The following is a 24,969-nucleotide window of genomic DNA, read 5'->3' as shown; positions in this document are numbered from 1 at the left end:
GTTGATTTGCAATATAAAAGTTTTGCAATGACTTTTTGTTAAAATAAAATGTGGAAACAGTTTTAAGTTATTTGGCCTTATTAAAAAAAAAAACTATTCAAATTACAAAAACATGTGTATGAATTTACAAAAATATCCCTTTGATGAGTAGTGTTCTTGGGACAAATCCCTTTCACTTCATGGTTTTAAAATTCATCCAAAAGCGAGACGTTTCGCCCGAGCTAACTTGGTATCATGGTTGGACTAGATAAACTAAATGTCGCTGACAAGAATTTGACAAACAAGACAATCCAAACAGCAACTTTTCGTGAAATAAATGAGATGTCTCGAATGAGATTTTGCAAAATCTCTTTCGAATTAAAACGGGACAGCAAGTTTTCAAGTTTGAAACCTTATGCTCTCACCCTCAAATCGATTTTTCTACATCTTCTTCTTTTTTGACTTTATTTTTTAATAAGAATCATTTCTGAATTTTGTTAGATTTTTCAAAGAGAGATTTATTGGGCAGACCTCACTGTTCTCTTTTTATTACAAAAACTCCTTGGGTACAACTCCAAGGGTGAAGTTTGTTACTCACCAAACCTCACTTTTTCAAGCTCCTTTCCCAACAAACATTTTAATCTCATCCACGTCATCATATACTTTTAAAGTCCTAAGAAAATAGAGAGTTTCTATTAGCACCCCAACTTTTTTACTTTTTACCAGTCACTGAATTTTTATTTTATTTTAATTGGGGCGCAATAAGTAGCAGTTGGGTACTCTATTTCGACACACTCAAAATTACACAGTGAAACCAATTTAATATTTGTTTAAAATTAGGATTAAACCCATATAAAATTACAAATCTAAGTTATAGAAGTCCTAAAAAATTATAGAGTTTCTATTGGCACCCCCAACTTTGTCTTATTCTTAATCATTAAAATTTTATTTTATTTTACTTGGGTGCAATAAGTAGAAGTTGGGTACTCTACTTCAACACTAATGATAAGGCATGAAAAGAAGTCAAAAATTAGAAATTGGAACTAAACATAAAATTACTTCAAGCCTTCATAAGCATTAATCATTAGATGTAAACATAAATTTGAACAAAAAGTATCATTTTGGAAAATTACATCTTCCCCATTCTGTTTACATTCAAAAAATATATCTTCCCCTACCTGTTTACACCTTAAAAATACATCTTTACCTTGTATGTCTTCACCCAAAACAAAACAAAACAAAAAAAAAAAGCATCTTTCTCCATTTGTTTACCCTCAAAAACATACAAAACAAAAGAAGAATAAATATTCCTCATGAAATAGGAGTTACATCTAATGATTAATGCTTATAAAGGCTTGAAGTAATTTTATGCCTACTTCTAATTTATGATTTTGGACTTCCTTTCATGCCTTATCATTAGTGTTAAAATAGAGTACCAACATTCTACTTATTGCACCCCAATTATTAAAACAAAATAAAAATTCAATAATTGAGAATAAGTAAAAGTTGGGGTGCCAATAGAACGTCTATATTTTTCTTAGGACTTCTATGGCTTAGATTTAGAATTTTATATGGGCTTGACGATTATTGTAGACAAATGTTAAATTTGTTTCAATGTGTAATTTTCAGTGATGTTTAATAATTCATTGGAGCATGATAAATAATTTAAGAAATATTAGTGTAATAAGTAAAAGTTGGAGTGCCAATAGCCATTCTTCAGGAGGAAAGAGAACGTAAGGAGATGTTAAATATAGAAAAGTGAGGGTAGAGTGGACATTTAAAAGTATATGATGACGTGGATCCTATTTAAAAGATCTGTTAGGTAACGGAATTGAAAAAAGTGAGGCTTGGTGAGTAACAAACTTGATAAAGCAAGGTGTAATAAAAAAAGGCAACAGTGAGGTCTGCCCGGTAAATCTCTATTTTTTTAAATGGTTAAAACCCATATTGTCTCAAAGCCGAACGAGACGAGACATATAACCCGAGCTAACTCGGTATCCTGGTTGGACGAGACGAAACGCGAAACCGAGTTTTAAAACCATCTTTCACAATCACACAATAGCTCCAGTAAGTAAGTGTGGGAACATCTTACACCAGGTTAGATTGTAGTCCCCAACAGTTATAAATGGATGGCCTGGATTGATGACTACTATGAAACTGATTGATAAAAATTCCCATATCAGCACAAGTTTTCCCCAGCAGAACCAAAAATATGCTTCAGCAAATCTATCCGTTTTTTTTTTTTTAAATAAAAAAAAAGAAAAAAAGTAAGAACTATGAATCCTTTAATACTCATCAGCTTTACTGAGATACTCCAATTGATGACATTCAATAAATATAACAAAATCCCTCCCCCCTCCCACACGCAGAGGTAAATAATGTTAAAGGCTCTCCCCCAAATCAAAAAAAAAATGTTAAGTGTATTAAGCAAAATGTAAGCAGATACTCACCTGCTTATTTATAATAAAAATATATTAGCCCAGATAACAAAATTACCACCCAGTGAAAAAGAAACAAGGAAATAAATAGAGAAGAAAGAAATCAAACACTACCACCGTCGGAAGCTGCAAGTTTCTTTCTCTGTTGGTGCTCTGCAACTTTGTAATCTACTACTTCACGAAACAAGTTCACGTCAAGCACACAGTCCTTGCTCCCATAAACTGCCGCTTGAACACTTGCCATCAACTTCGCTATCTCTCTCCCTGAAAATCCCTCCATCTTAGATGCAGCTTCCCTAATTATCTCATCCGACAAACCTTTGATCTCTATCTTTTGTGGTTCTCGCCGGAACAAAGATGAAATCCAGCCAGATTTTCTTTCTCCAGCCCTGGTGATGTACTTGTCTAGGTAGAGCTTAAGTAGTTTCACCCGTTCCTCTTCCCCAGGGAGGGGAAATTCAAGGACCTCGTCAATGCGGTCAGCTACAGCGGAATCAAGATCACCAGGACGGTTAGTGGCAAGGGCAAGTACTATATCCTTAGACTGATCTCCCGCACGGAAAAGGAGGGCATTGAGTGCGCTCCGTTGGGCTTCACTCATGTAGATTTTGTTACGCCTGAAAAATTGGTCCATTAGGTTCAGTTCTCTCAAATAATTGTCTTGATGAGCCATAAACGGATGCAAAACCATCCAGTGCATGCACAATGCAGATGCCCCCATGCATCATATATGCCAACAACAGATATTAACATAACTAAAAATTACTCCCAACAGATATGAGTCCATCCTTGAAAAGAGAAAGAGGAAAAAACAAGAATGACATTTTTTATAAAGATGGTTAAGACAAACAATTTTCAAAATGGTAGTGCACCGGGAAAAGGCCGCCATGCAGGTTCAGGGACCAGACACCTATACATTAGGAGTGTCATCACCCTGACTGGTATGAGACCTTCCAGGTATTGGGGACAATACCTCACAGTCCGCGAGGCTCCCTTTTCCTGGCACACTGCACAAGACAGAAGTTTGCCTGACTAACCCAGTTATTGCTTTTTTTTTAAGCTTTTGTCAATCCAAGAGGTTGCCTCTCAATTAGTTGGATCAAAAGATCAGCCCATAAATTGAACAGCATTATGTCAATTGTCAAGGAAGTAAGGAACTCCCTTAGGTCGGCCTGTTATGAAATCCACTATTGTACATAAGAACTTAAGGCACCAAAGACTACTCACTCGCACAAAAATGCATCTGCTTCATCGATGAAAAGCAACAAACCCTTCCGGGACTTTTTACCCCAATCAAATAACTGGTGTATCTTGGTGACAGCCTGTGCTCCCAGTGGCGCAACATCTCCCCCAGTCATCAACGCATAATCCAAACCCTAGGAGCATGTTATGCAAGTCTTAGATTGATTATTATTTATTAAAAGAGAAGGAACATCAAATAAATTACAAGCTACATTTTATTAAGGAAACTTGCCAGATCCAAGGTATGGATTCTGAAATTCACATTGTTGGAAGCAAGTTGACAAGATCAACCAAAGCGTGTTGCTCATGTCAAACATGGAGCAAACACCTTGGTGTTTAGAACTCTTGACCTACCTCAATAACTCAGGACTAATCCCAATTAAAAGTTGCCCCATTGTGACACAAGAATATGAAACTGCTTCCAGTTTGCATCGAATCAAAGAGGGTACAAAAAGGATACGATCACATACAGATTTTTTAGCAAGTTCTCTAGCAGCCATAGTTTTCCCTGTTCCCGGAGGGCCATAAAAGAGCATGTTGCGGAAAGGTGCCTGGTGCGATTTTGTATTTGCAGTTGCACCTGCAAGCTGTTCGATTCTCTTTTGAAGAGAGGGGTTCAGTATCACATCACCGAACCCTTTACCATTTTTTGAACCAGATCCTTTATCAGCTTTACTAGATAGTGTGCTCATGCCACGAGAAAACAAACCAGACCAAGGGTATTTCCCTCTGGAAGACTCTCTTATTAAGGATGGTTGTCCCAATATTCTGTCTACATAGCCCCATACCACCCTTGCACCTTCTCTGCATGAAGAAAGGAGACTCTCATCAGTTGTATTCCCTACAAATAGCCACTGATACAGAAAAAATGAAACTTCTAAGATGAGATTTATGTGGTAAACCCTGGTAGCAACCACGTACATATACCCATGAATTCAATCCAAAAGACATGGTCCCGAGCCTATTACTCATTTTATTGACCAATAATGACAATTTAATTCAAATAAGCATGAAATAAGCCAGAAGGAAATTCAGGAGGAAGAAGACGTGATGCTCAAGTCAATGTCATGGGAGTAACAAATTTAACAGTGAAATGGTCTAAACTAACAATCAGGTCACTAAATAATCCTCATTCTCCCTACTTGAGGTAAATGAAGTAACTTGGGTGCAGCATAGACTCTCAGAGGCAAAGACCCAAGACAACCACCACACTTGTCTCAATCAAGCCAAGAGCTGAAAAGCAAAAGCATCCTGTCTGCAAGCATGAAAAGTGCTTCTTATTTCATGAATAATTAGGGTCTGATGTCAGTAGCGACTAAATCCATACGGACTAAAAAATAAATAAATAATGACAGTTTTCACTTTCAGCAGTTAATTTAGGTCAAACCCAATTGGCTCGGACTCCCAAACATGCAAATTTGTAATCTTTCAGGATTATATTTTCCTTTCAAATACAGCTTCAAAATAGTAGTCATGTGACTAACGTCCTATGAAAGATTTCACAGGGAAACCAGCACTCTTAATCCTAGATGTACCCATAGGCTACAAAAAGAAAATGTAAGAGAACCTCATTACCAGGAAAAGTAAATGATGGAATTTGGTTCAATATCAAATGCCAACATCATGCACAACATTGGAAACTGCACTTTTAACTTCCAAATGTCACACTTAAAAAACGATAAACAAGCTCAAATTTTCATGAAGAAAATACATCAAAGTTTTTGTTCATATCTAACAAATACCTCGTCGTGTAAATTCCAGCAGCAAGAGCTGTTACCCCACCAACAGCTACGACAAGTTTATTCTGATCTGTTAATATAGCCCGTAAGCCACCTACAGAAGATAGAAATTCTCCATTAAGACGAGGTTATTGGGTAAGACATGTAATTTTTTCTGTGACACTAGCATAAATAAGTACAGAGATGTCATTTACGTCAAGCAAGTAGGTTCATAGGAACAAAAAAAGCACCTCTTTAAACCCCTAAAGATAATGGTAAATTGGTAATTAAGTTCAAGTGTTTAGGGGCGTCTATACCCACACACGTCAACTGCAATTGGCACTATTATCAATTCACAGTAACTTCATTGAACTCTGCCTGCATAGTGTTTCTTTTACACTAAATTGCCAGTCCCAAGCCTGCAGGGGTTTAAAAACTTTGCCCACCTCCAATCATGAATCTTAATCCTTATTTAATTCAAAAGACCTAAATGGAGGAACAAGATTTGTTTGGCCGACTCCAAATTTTTGGGACAAGACTTTGATGATAACGATGATGACTACCTTCATTTTGCATTTCCATGCATTTATGAGTCCACATCACGAGTTACAATTTGTGCCATCCACAAAAGATAACACATTGCCGGAGCCAACTTGATAAAAAAAAGGTGATCTTTTCATCAACAATTTCATCGTAAAAACCTCCACAATGCATTTATATCAGTAGGTGTACTTCTGAGCCTTCCAAGTTTTAAGGCACTGGTGTAATCCATTCTACATACACTAATCTATTAAACATAACAATGGTTCAATACGAGAAATATAATATACATTATAGATATTTTTAGATATATAATTTTATATCGTAATGGTCTATAGAAATGACATCATTTATTATCCATAATTTATTTCCTTATTTTTATTTTTGAGTTGAATATATCTAAAACAATATTTTATAATAGATGTGTGGACCTGTCCGCACTTTGGGCTTCCAATGAGCATCATGTAAGATACCACATGTCTATGTTGGACACGAGTGTTAGACATGGACATCGTGTCCCATACTTGAATAAAAAAGATTAATCTCTGCATGAATATTTATGTGAAATTGAGTTTGCACCTCCTATATGCTCAAAAGTTGTGTTTATGGCAGCAACCCATTTCTCTCTCTCTGCACTTGCACGTTCTACCAGCATCCGTTTGTTTACCTCTTCAGCTAGTTTTGCTTCATGAGCTCTCCCTTCTGCTTCTGCCATAGCCCTCACTCGAATTGTTTCACGATCTATCTCAGCCTTTTCCCTCTCTGTTTGCAGACGTTGTGCTTGAATTTGTTCTTCTGTTGCACGCCGAGCTTGCTCTTGCCTGATTGATGATTCTTCTTGCATTTTTACAAGCTCTTGATTCCTAGCTCTTTGGCTTTCATTTTCTGCCTGCATAAACATGAAAAACTAAGCCCTGTAGACCGTAGAGAAAAAAAAAATTATAAAAAAACCTAAACCTAAAATGATTGCAACATGCCTGCATTCTTTTCCTAGCCAACTCGTCTTCATAACGAGCCATTTGGGCTTTTGTTTGAGCCTGTTGTTGAACTAGTTTTTTCTGTTCCTCATATATCACCCGCTGTCTCTCCTGCAAGACAAGCAAATATTTCCATAAAATTCATGATCATCTGGAAGCAGTCCAAGTAAGCAAAACAAATTGATTCAAAATCTGCTAAAATTACTTCTGAGAGAGCTCACAGCATATTTCACTTATTAAAATAGATTAGTAACTTGTAAATCCAGTCTCCAGCGGATCATACCAACATGGTAAGATGTTCCCTTCATCAGTATAAACCTATAATACCCAATATGGAAAGGATACAGCAATTGTTAGGGTGTGGAATTTTTTTTTTTTTGGCTAGGTATAGGTTTAGTGGTTAGCAAATGAAGTTGGGTTCAAGGGGATTTGAACCTAGGACGTGGAAACAACACTCCACATGTCTTACCACTTAGCTAAGTTAGCAAATGAAGTTAAGGTGTGGATATGCTATTCACATTTAAAACAAAAGTTATCAGATACGAAGGCAATCGTTTTCCACTGCTCATAGCTCCCATCATTTTCACTTTAGAAGGGTGAAAAACTCTCCAATGTTCTATCCCTCCCCTCCCTCATATTTCTCCCCAACAATCACAGTCGCAAACCAGACCGTGGATGTAAATACAATCTCTTCCCCTCTCACTATATCTCCCTACAAGTACCAAGACCCTATCAAAGCCCTAGAACAACAGAGAAATACTCTTTCTCAATAAAACCCATGGATAAAATGACCCATCTCTCTTTAGCTCTCGATACTTCTAAAGGGAGACAATTGACTTACCAGTTGAAACCTTAAAACCATGTGTTCAACAACAAGAGTAGTACCTTTCATAAAATTTTCCTGGAGATCTTGGGTTTTTATACCTTTGGTCAAAACGGAGCATAGAGTTCTTGGGAACTACTTTTGAAGATTTTGTTTTTAGATGGCACTCTTTATATAATTACTAACGCTGTAGTTTTCTTTCCTTTGGTGCTCTTTGTGAGGCTTTCTCGGCCTCCTTGTTTTTTTCCCCTCTTTGGTCAATATATTATACTTCTCAAAAAAAAAAAAAATTCATTTGTGGTTTTTAATTCTTTTTTATTATCAAAGTTTAGCTTAGGGGTTTATTCATTTTAAAAAAGAAGCAGATGATATTGGGATTTAGAATCCTCTAAGTATCATTCTTTTGTTGCAACATGTACTTGGATATGGAATCGGAGAACATGTTATTTTCTTCTTGTACAGCCTTGATGGAAATCATGGAATCATGACCACCAATATTAGGAGAACTGAATCCACCATGCAAGTGAATTATATATGAATTAAAAGAACTATCTAACCTAACTTTTCCAAACTTATTGAGACTGAATTATAGAACTCCTATCACAATTCAAATAGCCCTAAATACAACTCTATCAAATTACTAATAAAATCCAAACTAAAGAGAAATGCTATTAAGCAACATTTAAGGGACATTTAACATGTTCACCACTAAAAAGACAAGGAAAGTTAATATCTTAATCAATTAAAAGCCACACAAAATACACAAGGTACTAAAAAAAATCTTGCCAATTTAGGGGATAAATTTGTTCAATGCCAATATCTGAAAAACAATTGCATATATCTCAAGCTTACAGTTTCATGTTGAGCTTGCATAGCCTGAAACTCAGCTTTCTTTGCCGCTAATTCTGTCTGCCTCGTTTCTTCTTGCTTCCTCATTAACTCAAACACCTATCCAAACAACCACACAAAGATACCCAAAATGACCAAACTCAACATAAAAAAAAAAAAAAAAAAAAAAAAAAAAAGAGAAAAATACTTGACAATTAAACAATAAATTCCATTTGCTATTAATCCTGAATCCGCAAAAGAAAAAAAAAAAAAAACAAACCTTTTTCGCCTGAGAAGAGTTGCTTATCTCTTTCACAGCTTTTGCTCCTCTCTCAAGTGCCTCCGGGTCAAACCCAGCGGCTGTCGTCCGTGGATTATCGTTACGAACTCTAGAAGACGATTCATCTTTCGATGAATCAGATGAAGATGCGGGAGAGGATTGAGGAGGAGACGGAGACGGAGACGGAGATGGAGATGGAGATGAAGATGAGAATGGAGAGAAGTTAAAAGGTCCATCGGCGTAAGAGTGTTCCACAGCTAAAGATGCTGAAGCGAGTGCAGAAACAATCCCTACTGCACATGCTCTCGCCATTGTTGGTTTTCTCTTCTCTGTGAAACCCTAGAAATCCAAAACCCTACAAAGCTAAAATCCTAAAAAAACTAAAAATTTTCTTTTGTAAATCTCTATTCTGTACTACTGTAAAATAGAGCACATTTCCCAGAAGAGAGTCTTGAGAGAGAAGTTAAGGGTTTTTGTAGGGTTTCTCTTACTCTTTTCTCTAGAGGTGTGTTTTTTGAGGGGACGACGGGTCGGATATTAGTCTATCCGAACCCGATTTCGCTATTAATTCGGCAAAGGTCTCTCTCTCCCCAAGTTTTGGTAAAAATTAGAGACACCTCCCCCTGCGGTTATAAATTGATGACATGCCATTTGACTTCCGTCTTTAATGATAGACTCATATGTAAAATGACTGAAATACACTTGTCTTAAACCTCATACAAAAAACCTTGAATGGATGCAAGAAACTTTGGAGTTTAAAATTTCTACATAGCTCCTAAGACTTTAATACACAAACAAAAAGGATAGTAGTTGAGATGAGATGATTGCAGTATTTCTAATTCATATACAAGAAAAAAAGCAACCACTTCACACATTTTTTTTTATAGTTTTATGATGAGAGTGTCCAGACCCGTAGGCCTGACTAGAGAGGGCATGGAAACTAGTCTCTTAGAGCATCATATATCGCCCAAATTCCTCCGATACATGCAATACCCCACAAACCATGCATATCAGGTAAACCAAGATAAATCCCTATAGGTGGTAGACGAGGGGGTTTGACCTCAAGACATCTCCCTTTTTGGAGGGAGAGGCATAATCTTTTAAATGGATTATGATCATCTAATTCAACAACGAAAGGATCAATCAGATAAGGCAAAAAAAAAAAAAAAATTGGTTCTTGAATAAAATCTAATTTCAATGGAAATATAGGTAGTTTTGATTCAATTACTTTGCTCATGCATGTGTAAGAAGCTCATATTTTACTACCCTTTGCCAGCTATTTGATGAAATTGACTCGAAGGGATGTATTCTTATGGGCAGTCATAGGTGTTGGATCAACCAATTATAGGTCAATTATAATATTGAAGATTGAAAGGGTGTTTCTATACTTTTTAACAAATTAACTTTGCATGAGACTCTTATCACATTCATTATAACATTTCAATTAAAATGATACATTTTGTAATTTCAACTTTCAACCGATCACCGGAAGTGGTTATGGGAATCATAGGTTTGCAATGGAAGCATTTTGACGAAATGCCGGAGAGAAATAAGCTTTCTTTATCGTCATTGATAGGGTTTTAATTGTTAATTTTTGTTTTTTCAACCCTATGTTTTAGATGGTCGAAAGGGTGAAAGAGATGAGAGACAGATTTTTAGTCTTTGTGAATTCTAACTTGTAATTAACTCCCACCATCAACTCTCAAGAGTTAAACTTCCTAGAATTGTTTCAAAAAATCCAATTCTCATGGTGAACTCTCGTCCCCAAACACGATCAAGGATTTTTTGGCAAGAGACAGAATACAAGGTATTCACTATTCCGGTCATTTTTACTAGAGAAAATTACTTTAAGGACCTTGGCGGAGGGATTTATTTCTAAATAGTCCCTAAGTATTACAAGTAGCTTGAATGGACATTTAGTAAACTTTTTATTTCTTAATGATCCCTCATATTGGCAAACTCATCGTGTTTTATTTACTGTCAAGTTCATCACTTTTTATTTATTGTTGAACACTGACACTGATTTAGTGTCGAGTTCACAAATTTTATTGTCGAGCTCAACACTTTTTATTTACTGTAGAGTTCACTTTTTAAATAAAAAGTGATGAACTCAAGTTCAAACGATTAGGGCATTCAATCGTGAGAAATGAGGTATCGTTAAGAAAAGAAAAGTTTACTAATGGACTATTTATCTCCTTCCACCATGGTCCTTTTAAGTAATTTTCCCCTTATTGAATGCCGAAACCAAGGGGTATGACACCAGTAAGAGTGACTCACGGGAAAAAACATTCCAACAATTTGAGAATTATCCTTGATATAAGTATCTATGAGACGTGTGTTATCAAGACATATAAATCTCGACTGTTGGATTCCTTGTTTACACAGTCAGGATCACTGAGTCATTGGAACCCGACCCTTTAATTACCAACCTACTGGTAGGGTCCTTAGTAGGCGGCTTGTGCAAACGCACATGAATTAGAAGTTGAGAACAAAGGTTAACAAAGATGTGAGAAAATATTTGAACGAACACACTTACAGACATGGCCGCAGAAACTGCAACACAATATATACAGCATTTAAACTCTTCTCTTCATTAAATGTGATAGACTAATCTCAAGATAAATACCAAAGTATTAAGCTTATACAATCGAAACAAGAACAAAATGAAAGCAGTGGCATCTTCGTTATGGTGCCCATGCCAGAGCTTATACACATACAAACATAAAATAAAATAAAACACTCACTCCTGCCTGATAAACGGCGAAGAACTCATGTCTGTGCTGTAAAACGAGTCTTCTGCACCTCCATAATAGTTTTCATCCTTCTCATCATCCCACTTGAGAACCTCCCTAATGTACTTAAATGCCTCATCGATAGTCACACGGTCCCGAGCCCGTGCCTGCCATACAAATAGCTTCCGATCGGTTAGTGCGCCGTAGAGATCCTTAAACTTCATTGCCACATAGAAGTAAGCCTGGTGGGCCAATGATTGATTGTTGTGGTGGGGCCGTACAGGACTGAAATCATTGAACCACTCGCATGCACTCAATGGCACCTGATTGATCTTCTCCTCAAAGAGATCATACTTGTTCAGAATGAGCATGAATGCAGTGTTCCGAAAACATGGGTGCCTGACCATGTTCTCAAACAATTCCTTGCTTTGCATCATTTTGTTCTCAAGGAGATTCCCGCTGACCATGTTCTCAGGGGAGATTGACATTTGATCATAGTCGCTCAATGCTACACAGAAGACCACAGCACGCACATCTTCGAACATTTCAACCCACTTGCAGCCCTCATTCATCCCCTTGGCATTAACCCGAATCAGCTGGTATCTAGAAACAAACGAAAACAGAAGAGAAAAAAAATATCTATTACTTAGGGCTGATTAAAATAATATATTCATTATTAAGGCAGATAACAAAGGAGAATTTTGTGCTCCTTTGAACTTGGGAGCCAAAAGACATGAGCGGCTCTGCGCTCTAGAAGTTGTACCTCAACAACTTTGCATTAAAAAAAAAAATTTGAATGTTTAAGGTTGGTGATTGAGTTGAGTTTGAGTTTGTGAATAGTGAACCAATGGGGATTGATGTAACCCCGATGCCAAAAAATTTAAAAACCTACTACAAAAAAATGAATTTGCATCCTGAGCTTAACTACCTCTATTTGCCAGGAAGAGGGAGTGGGGGAACAGACCTGCATTGAACAAAGCTCTTCTCGTAACGAGTAGTGCTTGCATCAACACATGAGGATACAAAGAAGATTGTCCTCTTTTCTGCAATTTGGCAGTCAGAAGAAAAGAGTGGAATCACTCTCTTAGGGCTTAGACCCATAGCTCAGTTGGTTTGACACATTGCAAAACAACTTTGAGATTGTGGATTCAAGTCCAGCTTATCCATACAAAAAAGAAAAAGAGTGGGGGGGAGAGACTTTTATGTACAAAGTCTTCAAGCTCCAAAAATGCCATATAGCATGTTTGTGACCATAATTACCAGGGCATGTTCTCTTCATAATAACAGTCATTCCTGCTTACTGCTTCTCGCAGTGTAACAATTACTTAATGCAGATTTCACAAAACAAAGTGTTTCGGGTATGTTGTCACATTTTGTGCACTTTTTCCTCCATCTGTTTACCGGTCTATCAACTATAACACAACCATCCAAAGTCACAACTTTCTTCAGATATTCCTTTCAATTGCCTAAAAGAGCTTTGAAAGGTATCCATGCAGGATACAGCTCCTCATCAAAAGAGCCATATTTGCACCACTTTTCATACAAATCCACATATGCAGAACATAGTCAAATTTTTTTTAACAAAAGGAGATTGGTTATGATTAGCTAGGGCCATGTGAATGAGAAGATTTTACTTGGTGAGAGGCTGCGGTGGAGCATCTGGATTGTCAGTGTATGTTTCAGACATTGGGCTGCGATCATCAAGGGTGAAATCAATGAAAGCTAAACCATTCCCTTGGGTAACTCCTTCTGCGTACAGTATGTCTCTCTCGGAAGGTTCATATTCATTGCTTGATACCTCAACAGCCTGACATGACGAGAAGAAAAAAAAAAAATCAAACAGTTGCTAAATATCAGTACTGTCTTTATAAAAGCTCATTTGGAGAAGAATCAAGATACATGTCCCCAGATTAATCCAGTCCAGAGGTTCCCTGCTCTACATAATTACAACCTTGTTCCCGAAGGTGGTCTATATCTTCAAATCCAGAATGGCAAAGGAGATTGTAAACCCTAGTTAGCCCCAAGTACTATTGAGTAAACAGAAAGCAATTAACCAACAATCTTAACTCACTTCAATGCAAGAGATCTTTTACTTATAAACGTGATCAAGTGATGAAAGAGAATGGTAGGGTTCTTATAAGACCTTAATTCACTTCTTCTGTACCTGTACATATGGTGCACACACTGGAAGTTTAAGGCCCACCACTCAAATAGTTACACTACAATATCTCCTTAGTCAAAAAAGCAACTAGATCGGATGATACTATGATAGTAACCATTCCATTAATAGAAAAATTTTGTCAGACCTAAGAAAAATAAAATGAGACAGATTGGATGACTATAATAATCCAATTGAGTTGACCTTGAACAAGATATCTCCCAGCACTGGGGACTTACAAGAGTGTTAACCGTACATTAGAGAAGATGGAGTTTCCAGTCTTTCACATGAGTAACAAGTAACTACATCTAGATAATTAAAGTTTAACCAACATTATAGTATAAGAACAAAAAGAGGTGGAAAGATAAGAAACAGATTTGAGAAAGTTTTTCATAAGGAAAATACAGAAAAAATTGATACATTACGATGAAGAGGATTAAGAAGAGATACTAAAAAGATACCCGGCTTAAGAAGTATTCGGCAACATCTGGAAAGAAATGAAGCTCCTCCTTTCTTTTAAGGGTTTCCTGTATAGCAGGATCTCTCCACACTTCCTCTACCAGTGGTGCATATTCACGCGTTGCTGCAGGGAAGAATGCATCCAAGTCTCCCGTAGCTATGATATCCAAAAGCCAGTCAGAGAAATGCTTCAACCTCGGGTTGATGGAATAGACACATTGACTGGTACCATTGGATTCACCTTCTCCTTCACCTGAAATCAACTCAAAATCAGTTTCTGAAAACATTTTAATGGATCAGAAACTTTTCCCCTTTACTTTCCCCTCGATGAGGTCTGCAAGAAATGAAGAGAGAAATAACTTCATAATCTTCTTTTATTCTCAAAGCCAATTTAGAATAAATACATGTCTCAATCTTCTAAGCAATCTCACACAGAAGATCATTTAATTACAGAAATATAAGTTTAAAAGAGAAGACCGCGGTCTCCTTTCACCAACTATTCTTGCTGTCATCTCACACTGACTGATCGTCTCTTGTAGGGTTCAAGATCATTTCGCACAAGTGTCTTGGCCATCTTGCTCCGAAAATCAGTCAAAATTTTCTTCGTCTTATAAGTTCTGAGTTCTGACATTTTGTTCTTGTTCTTCTGTCAGTCCAAGTTGTTTCAGGAAAGAGCTGTAATTTCCATTTTCATCTTTTATATAAGATCAGATTTGATTTACAAATTTTAAATTCTGAGTTGTGACATTTTGGGGCCTGTATTCCTTTTGCTGATAGTTTCACATCTAAAAGACATCCATTGATGATTTTAGCAATATTGTCTGTTTAACCCTATTTTCTAGACTCGTGGTATGGGATATGTCCTAACCTCTAAAATTAAATAACAAAATCTTCCTGAAAGAAATAGGCCAAAATAATGCATGAACTGGATCACCGGGTGTTAAGATCAACATGCCATTTTGGATGCCAACCCTAAGGAATAGAGGTCTTCTAGACTTCATATACAGTAATGACTCCCATAACCAATACTCTTGGTGTAACCAATTTCTATCTGTTTAAAAGGATGGAAAGGGTGAATTTTATATCTTCATATTGCTCCCTCTAGACAGCCGAAAACCCTAACTTTGTTCACCAAGTCCAATTAGAATTTAGAAGCTGAACTCATGAAGGAACAAATGGTTATTAAAAAAACATCCACGACTATTTTGGGTATTGTAACTTGTAAGATAATTTGAACCATATAGGTCATATGATCTCGTTCTACCAAACCAAAATTTCTGGAATAAGGATTTGATGATACTGATATGATGAGTTAAACATAATTTTTCAGTATGACATGCACAAAAAATTTATCTCTAAAAAATGATGCAATATTTTTAGAGTTATCAATAATGGAATCTGAGTTTGTTGGAGAGGAACTAGAGGACAGTTTTTTTAAAAATTTGAGAATAAAGTTAACGATCTGTTTTTTAAAAAGTACTACAACATAATAGAATTGCAAACCCAATCAAAGTGGCTGCCAATTTGTTGGAGAGGACCAAGTGGACAGTTGTTTTCTGTGAAAGAGTTTTATAACGACTTAAGTAGGAGTAGGGACCCTGCCTTTCCCCATGTTGCAGTGTGGTGCCCAAGGGTGCCGTCTAAGGTGGCTATCTTTGATTGGACAGCAGTAAAGGAAAGGATTCTAACAGTTGATTAGTTGAGAAGAAGAGGATTCTGTGGTCCTAACTGTGTTACATGTGCTTTCTAGATGAGGAATCGGCAAATCACCTTTTCTTGCATTGCCCTATGGCAAAGGAGGTCTGGATCAACTTCCTTTCTTTGTTTGGAGTGGATTATTATATGCTGGGTACTGTGAGAGATGTTTTTGGGGAATGGATTCAGTTGGGGATCGAGTTCAATTCATCCAAAAGATTGTTCTAGAGCGTAACTCCGTTCGTGATTACTTGAGGAATTTAGAAGGAAATAAATGCTAGAGTTTTCAAAGGAAAGGCGCAGTCCACTCAAGAGTTATTGTTGTCAAACCTTGAGCTCTAGTTTTTTCGGTGCAGGATCTTCAAAGAATTCAAAGGGGTGTTCTTTGAGGACTTCCTAGCCCGTTGGGAAAGTGTTTGTAATCTTTCAAAGCCCTAGCTCTGTGTCTTGCTTCTTTCTTGTTTCTTTTTCTTGTTTTTTTTTTTTTTTGGTGTAGGTCATCTAGACCTTACCGCTCTATTTGTTGTATTTTCCCTTTTATTAATAAAAAAAAGTGGAAAGTTTTTTATCAAATTTGAGAATAACCCTGAGGATTTGTTTTTAAAAATCTTAAAGCTACTAGAATTGCCACCCCCCAGCCACCCACACCAGCACAATGTTGCTTTTCTCCACCTTTAATCGGACGTGACTAATGAGTACACCATAACTTCCTCGGAATCCAATGTGAATAAATTACAAAAAATTCCAGGAAAAATTATTGAATCTCACCTACTTCAGGACGTTGATCATGTAAATCTAGTGGCTTTGACCTTGAAAAGGCCTCCTCCTCAAAGCGCTCCCGTCCCTCGAGCAAAATGCTAAGATATTTATACATGTTGCTTTGAATCATTAGCTTAATCTCCTGTAGCTCTTCTGAAGTGAACCTGTTTCCATACAAAAATTTGGCCTGCTCTATCGCACATAATGTTATAAAAAGGGTATAGGCATAGAAGAATACAAAAAAAAGAAACTGAATAATAGAAGTTGTTTAGGTGACATCATGACCTTGAAAATAAATAAGCAATTATAAGAGACGCTCATATGACCGACAAGAATTAAACAGGTAAACTTTCTACTTCTGGCCACTTTAAGTATAGTTTTATACATGTTAAAATAAGTTATTTTATACTCTCATCTGGAAACAAAATAGATGTAGCAAAAAATGTGATATTTTGCATGAGTGTACAAATGTAAATCTAAAAATTCATGCAAATATATAAAAACACAAGTTATATCATCCAGAAAGGATGAAATAGATAGTTGACATTAAGCCCTAAAGGCATTAACATTTTGCTCGACCTAGATATTGGTGCAAGAATGGAATGGCAAATCCTTGTATAATCATGGACATTTAACTTGACCAATAGCCTGACCCAAGAATTGAGCAATAATCTATCTATATGCAGTCAAACCATTTTGTTAGCTCCTCACAACCAAAATGAGACTTGAAACTCTGTCCATTATAGTTGTCATGGTGGTAAATAGTGACTAGTGCTCTATCAGCAGCCATTATGATTCTTGAGCACTTGTAAGAGATTGATTTCCTTTTCGCTTGGTTTGATTGAAAATTTTTGCCCTCAACTATATATTATGCATAGAAAGAGGGTCTCCCAAATTTTGAGGGTTCCATAATTTTTCTAAGAGAGCATTGCAGAATTCCATTACTTGTGATTTTCAAGCTCAATGTATGGTGCACTCTTACAGAGATTATTAGCAACCAACCGCATCTTGGCTGAAAATAGGAGCTATAGTCCTTCAAGACATGTAATTACTTAGACTTAACATAGTTGAACTACATGGATTACAACAAGCTGCTAAACCTTGCACATAGAGTGCAAGCTAAAAAATCATCTCTACAGACTCTAGTAAAGAATTTGGTTGTCTTCATAAAGCTTGGGTATCCAAGATGAGTGCGACTTCTTTCTCCAACACACATGGCGCCATTTGAACTGGGCCACAGATCTATTAGAAAAAATGCCTGCGTCATGAACATGTCCTGTTTGGCTGTATGACTTATCCAATCTGAGCTTAAACGTATTAATTTTTATAATACACACACGCGCTTGTATGCAGGATAAATAACTGACTACATTTAGTTTAGAGAGCTGCTATTGGTACACCCCAATTAAAATAAAGAAAATAAGTACACAATTGACAATAAGTAGAAGTTGGGGTGCCAATAGAGCTACATTTCTATTTTTTGGGATCATAATTTTAAACAACTACTGAAATTGTTTGAACTATTATTATAATCTCTCTCTCTCCGTCCCTCCTACATTTCTAATTTTTGGGTTTAAGATTTTATATGACCCTAATCATAATTTTAAAAAACTACTGAAATTGTTTGAACAATTATTATAATGTTAGATAATACTTTGAGGTAAACCTTTGTAATGTTTGAATGGTGTATAAAATTTGGGATGCCAATAGAAGCTCTCTTAGTTTAATGTAATGTTTTTGTTCCAAAATCCATGTCTCATTTAGTGAATCCAGTTCTCATCCAACATCTGCACGCTTTGGAAGCTACATTATTAACTGATAACTTTAAGCATCCATTTTCTATCTGGAGCATTAAGTATCCCTCGGTAAGATGGTTATACCTGCTTGAAAATAGTGCTGGTTCCAGAGCCCTGAAGTCCAAGTAGCAGAAGCTTCTGGATTCTTTTATGCTCCAGATAATCCGGTACATTTCTACTAGAACAAGTGCTATTCTCATCCCTTGTTCCATGACACTGACCATGGGGCACCGGCAATGAGAACAAAGAACAGATAAGCCGCGTCGATGCCTGTTTCACAAGGAGCATATTCAAACTGTTTTACACAGGACTATACATCTAAGGATCTATTGTTAACACTAAAAGTAGAACTTGTGAAGCATTTACATATGTACCTTCTCACACGTACCTTTTCCCATATGTTTCCCCTGATATTATTTTGACCTTCCTCCTCATAGCGACCGTCTTCGTAGACCCAGAAATGTGTATCACGTGGACATTGCACATTTGCCAACTGAAAATATGGTATAAATCGGTCCATTTCAATTTCAAATGGTACAAAACCGAAACAAGTGATGCAGAAAGAAAATTTAAGTAGTCTAGATGTGCAGGAAAAAGGTAGTTTAAACAAAATTGAATAGTAAATTATCATGAAATACGTGACATGTTTATTCACTAAAGAAATTCAGTAACATATACAGGCTGAAGGCCCCTCTCTCACTTGATAGCACGATTATAAAGGTGAGAGGTAGAAGAGGGGGGGGGACTAAATGTTCATTATCATCACTAGCAGTGCCTTATCCCAAGTATTTGAGGTTAGCAACACTAATCCAAACTACATGTTAGTGAAATATATATATATATCATAAAATTGCAATAATAGCAGTAATAGATTCAAGCTAATTATTCAGATCAACAAATTCTTCTCTAAGGAACGTCCTAGAAATTTGATGTAGGGCATGTACCTAATGTAGAATAATTTGCAATAGAGAATAGGATTTTCTTGGCTGAAACAACCTATCCAGAGATCTGGTCGAGTTGACTTGGTCTAACCAAGTCAAGTCAGTTTGACCAGACTGGTTCGGGTTGACTAGGTTAGGTCCATACGTCTTTGGTTTAGTTTAGTTTTAAGTTATTTAGAAGTTGATTAGTTAGTTTCAATTTCAACTTTAGGAAGTTTCTATTTTGTCTAGTTTCTAATTGTTAAGTCACTAATTTGTTTTTAGGTTTCTATATTTTTTTTTAATTTCGTTTTTATTCTTTAGGTTATTATTGGAAGTGCTTAGAAGTGTCCGATTGAGTTCTAATAGGATTAGAAAGTTACTTTTTAGTATTTTAGAAAGTTACTAAGTTTTTATGATGAAGTTATTTATATGAAGAGTTTCAAAAAACGAAATACAATCAAATTAAAACATATAAATACAATTCTCTTTTATCTCTTAGTTACTCTCTAGTTCTTTGCTTTATCTTCTTCAAGCTATTGCTTGTTTATCTATTGATTCAAATTGGTTTTGTGTGTTCCATTGAACACGATCTCTCGATTTCTTTTGAATCTATTGATCCGCGCGCTTTTGCTGCGTCAAAATTATATAGAGATTCAACACCCAAGTCCTTTGAAATTGTTTCTTGAAAATGCTTTTGTTGATGGACAGTATATTTATAGTTGATTCAATTGTTCTTTTTCTTTGAACATTACACAAAAACTTTTCCTAAAAAGACAAAGCTTAACAAAGATGAGGATGTTGAGATGGATGAGTAGAACAACCAGGAAAAATAAAATTAGAAATGAACGCATGTAGCTCCAATAGGCGATAAACTAAGAGAAAGTAAATTGAAATGGTTAGGATATGTTCAAATAAGATAATTACATCCCTAGTTAGAAAGAACAAACAAGTTGAAGGTGCTAAAAGGGCGAGAGGAAAACCCAAAAGAAGGTGGATTGAGATAGTGAAAGTGGATAATAAGCACACTTTCAAAAACAGAAGACACAGCTCAATATAATTGAATGGAAGAAGAAGATCCATTTAATCTTGGGGATGATCATGAAGGTGTTTACAAAGTAGTTAATCTCTAAAATCATGTTGAACACCTTAGTTAATCAGGAAAGTCCAACTTCTTCCATTCATTTCCAACCCACGATTGGATTACCATTTCAGGTTAAAGCCCTTCTTATCTCATCTTAGCCACCTTTTAATTCTATAATCCTCATCCTAAAAAATTTCTCTGGTAACGGATGGGGCTGATAATTAACTGAACTCATTTCCTCTCTACTGGATTTAAGGATCAAGGGCATTCTGTAACAGAAGCAAGAGCTTTCACTAGTTTCTTTAAATGCCATATGATCCCTCTAGGACTAGCATTACCTTCTAGCTTCGAGTTCCTTGTGTAATCTTCATTTAATAATTTTGTTTCTTTATAAGTGAATAAAAATTATTCAATTCCAGAAATCCACATGACCTTCTTTTTCTTTCTTTTGCTTTTGCTTCCATGCAGCTTGCAGGTTCGAGTAACTTCATCAATAGGCCTAGGAAAATTTTCCCAGGGTCACCCAAGCCCACAAAAATGTTGAGAGATGAATTCCAATTCCATACACATTCGATAAATTAAGTAAGAAATCAAGGATAGAAACTCTACGAACTTTAGGGATCTTTTCTGTGAAATTAAGCAAGAAGCAAAATAATTGCATGGAACTGAAACCAGCCATTCCAAAAATAATAAAAAAATACAAACAAACATTAAGTCCTATAAGAAACAGTATAGTTAGTTAAAAGATTTCATAGCTACCACACAAGCAAGAAGAAGTAGCCATGTAAGATAACAAATTTCCAAGTTCAAACATACCTTGAGCACTCTCAGTTCAATTTTTGTTATTTCCCGTCCATTCACATAAACTTTAGTATTCCCATTACTTGCATCGGAACTAAGCTTCCCAGAGAAACTTAAGTTTGAACTAATGATTCTCTCTGGTTTTTCACCCTCCTGTCAGAAAAATGAGTTGTAAGAAAAACTAAACATTTTTACACACCAAAGCTAAAAAAACAGAATCATAGTTGCACTTACCTTTCCCCAAAAACCCGATTCCTTGTCATACCAATATCTCCCGGGCTTCAATTTCCGCGGAGGTAACGGGCACCCAAGTAATTCTGCCATCTCCTCTGGCCGCAGAGATCTTCCGTTCACAATCACCTGCTCTGGCCGAAGCTGATTTGCTGAACATTCTTTCTCTGCTTTCATAATTTGCTTCACTTCCAAAGGACTAAGCAGTCGGGATAAAACCCTAGAACACTTACCTAATTGCAACCGTTTCGATTCATCTATTGGCAGATTAATGCAAGTCACACATTTACGCCCCTCAGGCATCGAACCCATCGCCCTAAGAACACAGTTACCACAATACCTAGCATCACACACCAGGCAACACTCCTTGCCTTCCCACTTCCCTCTTCCACACCTAAAACAAACCTTTTTTTTCTTCTCCTTCTTTGAAACACCAACATACTCCGGGGAGATTGGTTTCTCCACATCAACATCTATACTTTCAGCTATCGCAACTGTATCAAATTTAACAACAGGAACTCTCCTTGTTTCAATTGCTGCCTGCTTTGGTGGGCTACTCGAATGATTATCATCATCGTCATCATCATCATGAACAGAATTTGGAGAAGCCGAAGGGGAAGCTGAGGAAAAGTCGTGGTTTTGTAAAACCGACACTACGGATTCTGAACTTCCTGACATCCTAGGACTATGAATAGGAGAAGAATCTGTAACAGAACCCGTAACACCGGCAATACGTGATACGGGCAAAGGGATTGGTTCAATTACAGGGGTACCTCGTGTTCTCTCAGAGGTGGGTTCATCAGTTATTGATGCAGTTGGAAGTGTGGAGTAATTTACGTCAAGGGGTTCGACTCTGGGTACTTCGTAGGAGACCGGCGGACCGTCGTACTCCATAGCTATGGAGTAATCGAGATTTTCCGCCGTCTCTGGAAGACGAGCTCCTGGAGGAAGCATCTTCCTCACCATTTCCTTCCAGTTCTCTCCTGGGTCTTTTCCCCCCATTTCTTAACCTAATTCCCCACAACAAGCAAGTCTGCCTTAACCTTAATAGCACCAATTCAAATAGAAATTGAAATCAAATTGAGCCGAAACCTAATCCAAGAACTCAATTATCCTCACTAAATACCTCAAAAAGTTGAATTTACAAGTTCTAGGTTATTCCACAAGAAAACCTAAATTCCCATTGAAGCTACCTTTAAATCGAAGTAGTTGAATCAGAAATTTTCCGATCAAACCTTCAAGATCCAAAATTTAATAAATTTACAGTAAACAAAAATCCCATTAACGACGACGGATTCAAAGAAAACCCTAGAAAGAAGACGGCTTAAACAAGAGGGATCTACAAAGTCAAATACCTCAAACAGAGATAGACAGAGAGATAGAGATAGAAGCAGAGCTCCTCAGATCAAAAAGTTTCCGCTTTCGTTCGATCGAAAGTTTCGCTCTTTGAGAATCGATCGACGAAGCGTTGGAAAGTTCACCATTAAAACTCAGAGAGAGAGAGATGCAGACGTGAGGATTCGCTGAAAACAACGTTCAGGTGAGGGCGCAGGCTCAGACAGACAATTATTACTACTACAGTACACTTTTGAAATTGATCACTAATACCTATATCATGTATTAATTACTCCAAATACTGCCACGTATCATTTAAAAATTATTTTAGTTTTAACATTCAGGGTCAAAAAATGTATCAACGTTTGAGTTAAAAAAAGTTCCACGTGGAATTAGATAGGTAGAGAAGTTAGATGTTGTTGTATTAGTGATGAACACTATAGGTTTATTTAAGTAGAAGAGTGGGACCCACGGAGAAAGAATACTTTGGATTGTGGATCCGTGGAACGTTGACACGGCTTCTCAAAGTTGAAAAAGCCAAAAGAAAGTGGAGCGGAAAAAATTTACCAATCGGATTCTTTTGCAAACAAAAAAAAAAAAAAAAAAGGCATCTTTTGGTGTTTTTTTTCGAACTTTAGGAGCGATGGCCCATTCATGGCTGTACTTGGTACCTTGCTCCATGAAACGGGTCGGATTCATTGACCGGGTATGGGTATCTTAACCTGTTCATATGGACACTAGATGTGAGAATTTATTTTTTCTTGAATATATTTTCTTTGTAATCATATAGATTAAGATTGAAAGATACTCTATATCAAGTGAAATTTGGAGTAGACAATCTCATCAGTAATTGAATAGATCCTCTCCCTCGCAATCTGTTGGAGACGAAAGCTTGAGAGTGAGTAGTGGTGTCAATGGGTTGGGTCGGGTTGAGTTGTCAACAGAATTAAGGTGTCCAAGGCCGCATCAAGCCAATTTGCATGGGAGGTTGGCCATCTACCCACTAAAAAATATAGACGAATGAAAACAAAAATGATGTGAATAAGAGAATTGGATAAAATCACCCAAAACACACATGCCATGAGCTCATTTGGATACACTTCAAAAATTACCTTTTTTTACTTTTAAAAGTAGAATTATAAAAGTTAATTTGGATAACTTTAAAAAGTTATTTTTAAAAAGTAAAGTAAATAAATAAAATTTATAAAAAGTCTATAAAAATTAACTATCTACTTTCAAAAGTTGAAAATTAAAATTAGATTGTTCTTTCTCTCATTTTTCTGTCTCAAATCAAATAAGTATTTTTCTCTCTTTCTCTATTTGTTTGTCTGATCAAGGGAAGAAAGTGGAGTTCATATACTATTAGTGAATGAAACTAGATCTATTTGTCGTCACTAGTATCTTCATTTGATCTCAAACCCCTACTTTTCTCTTATTTTTAATGTTCTTCTTTGCATCTATTCGTCGTCACTAGTATTTTCATTCGCCTTTTTTTCACATTGATCAGTATTGATTAGGGTTTATGGAGTTATTTATGTGATTGGATAAGTTTTTAGGATTTATTTAACGTGAGTGCCATGGAAATTTGTATTCTTCAAATGATATTTTATTTTTGAAAATATTACAATGAAAAAGACAGAAGAAATCATGCTTTTAACAAGAGAGGTAAACTCTCAAAATCCAAAGGGCTTCACCTCTACAACTTGTGAAAATGAGAAGAATTTTTTATTAGATCGGTTACTTGTGATTAAAATTTGATTTTCAGATCAAATCACCATTCACAACCTCTTCAACCTAATGTTTTAAGTAATTCTTCTTGAGAAAATTTTATAATACAAAATGATTTTTTTAAGTCGAGATCCTATGCACCTAGGGTGGATGATTGAAACCCTCCACCCACAGCTCAACACATGCCATGTAAGCCACGATCCAAAGATTGATGTCTAAAATATTTCTTTGGATTGTGACTTAGGTGACATGTGTTGATGTGTGAGAGGAGAAGGGTTTCAATACTCCATCCTGGGTGGATACAATTCGGACTCGTTTTTTTATTAGATTTAAAAAAAAATTATTTTTTTACTTTTTAAATCAAATCGACTTATCCATTTAAAAAACAATTTTTTTCAAAGTTACTTTCTTTTTTTTTTTTTTATCGAAATGAGCATAAGTCCAAG

The 24,969-nt window shown here is 36.3% G+C and overlaps 1 protein-coding gene and 1 pseudogene across 2 annotated transcripts; both read right to left on the bottom strand.

Annotated features, from left to right (window-relative positions):
* Window positions 1–2,322: 2,322 nt before the first annotated feature.
* LOC147408335 (uncharacterized) lies at window positions 2,323–9,324 on the bottom strand (annotated as a pseudogene). The gene is made up of 8 exons (XR_015177064.1): window positions 8,826–9,324; window positions 8,570–8,665; window positions 6,869–7,005; window positions 6,497–6,831; window positions 5,402–5,492; window positions 4,130–4,463; window positions 3,645–3,793; window positions 2,323–3,034 (listed from the first exon to the last, which is right to left on the bottom strand). The product of XR_015177064.1 is annotated as an uncharacterized LOC147408335 (transcript).
* A 2,069-nt stretch (window positions 9,325–11,393) lies between these two features.
* Window positions 11,394–23,948, bottom strand: XLG3 (extra-large GTP-binding protein 3). Its single transcript, XM_086437298.1, has 8 exons — window positions 21,464–23,948; window positions 21,245–21,382; window positions 18,813–18,917; window positions 18,509–18,694; window positions 16,638–16,815; window positions 14,177–14,427; window positions 13,192–13,364; window positions 11,394–12,160 (listed from the first exon to the last, which is right to left on the bottom strand). The coding sequence occupies exons 1-8, from the start codon at window positions 22,460–22,462 to the stop codon at window positions 11,566–11,568; spliced, it is 2,625 nt and encodes an 874-aa protein (XP_086293424.1). The 5' UTR covers window positions 22,463–23,948; the 3' UTR covers window positions 11,394–11,565.
* Between the last annotated feature and the right edge of the window lie 1,021 nt (window positions 23,949–24,969).

This window comes from Akebia trifoliata, chromosome 3, assembly GCF_017979445.1.
Source record: "Akebia trifoliata isolate Shusen 1 chromosome 3, ASM1797944v1, whole genome shotgun sequence".
Taxonomy (NCBI): Eukaryota; Viridiplantae; Streptophyta; class Magnoliopsida; order Ranunculales; family Lardizabalaceae; genus Akebia; species Akebia trifoliata.
The sequence above is the reverse complement of the archived record's forward strand: the minus strand, read 5'-3'. Positions and strand labels throughout refer to the sequence as shown.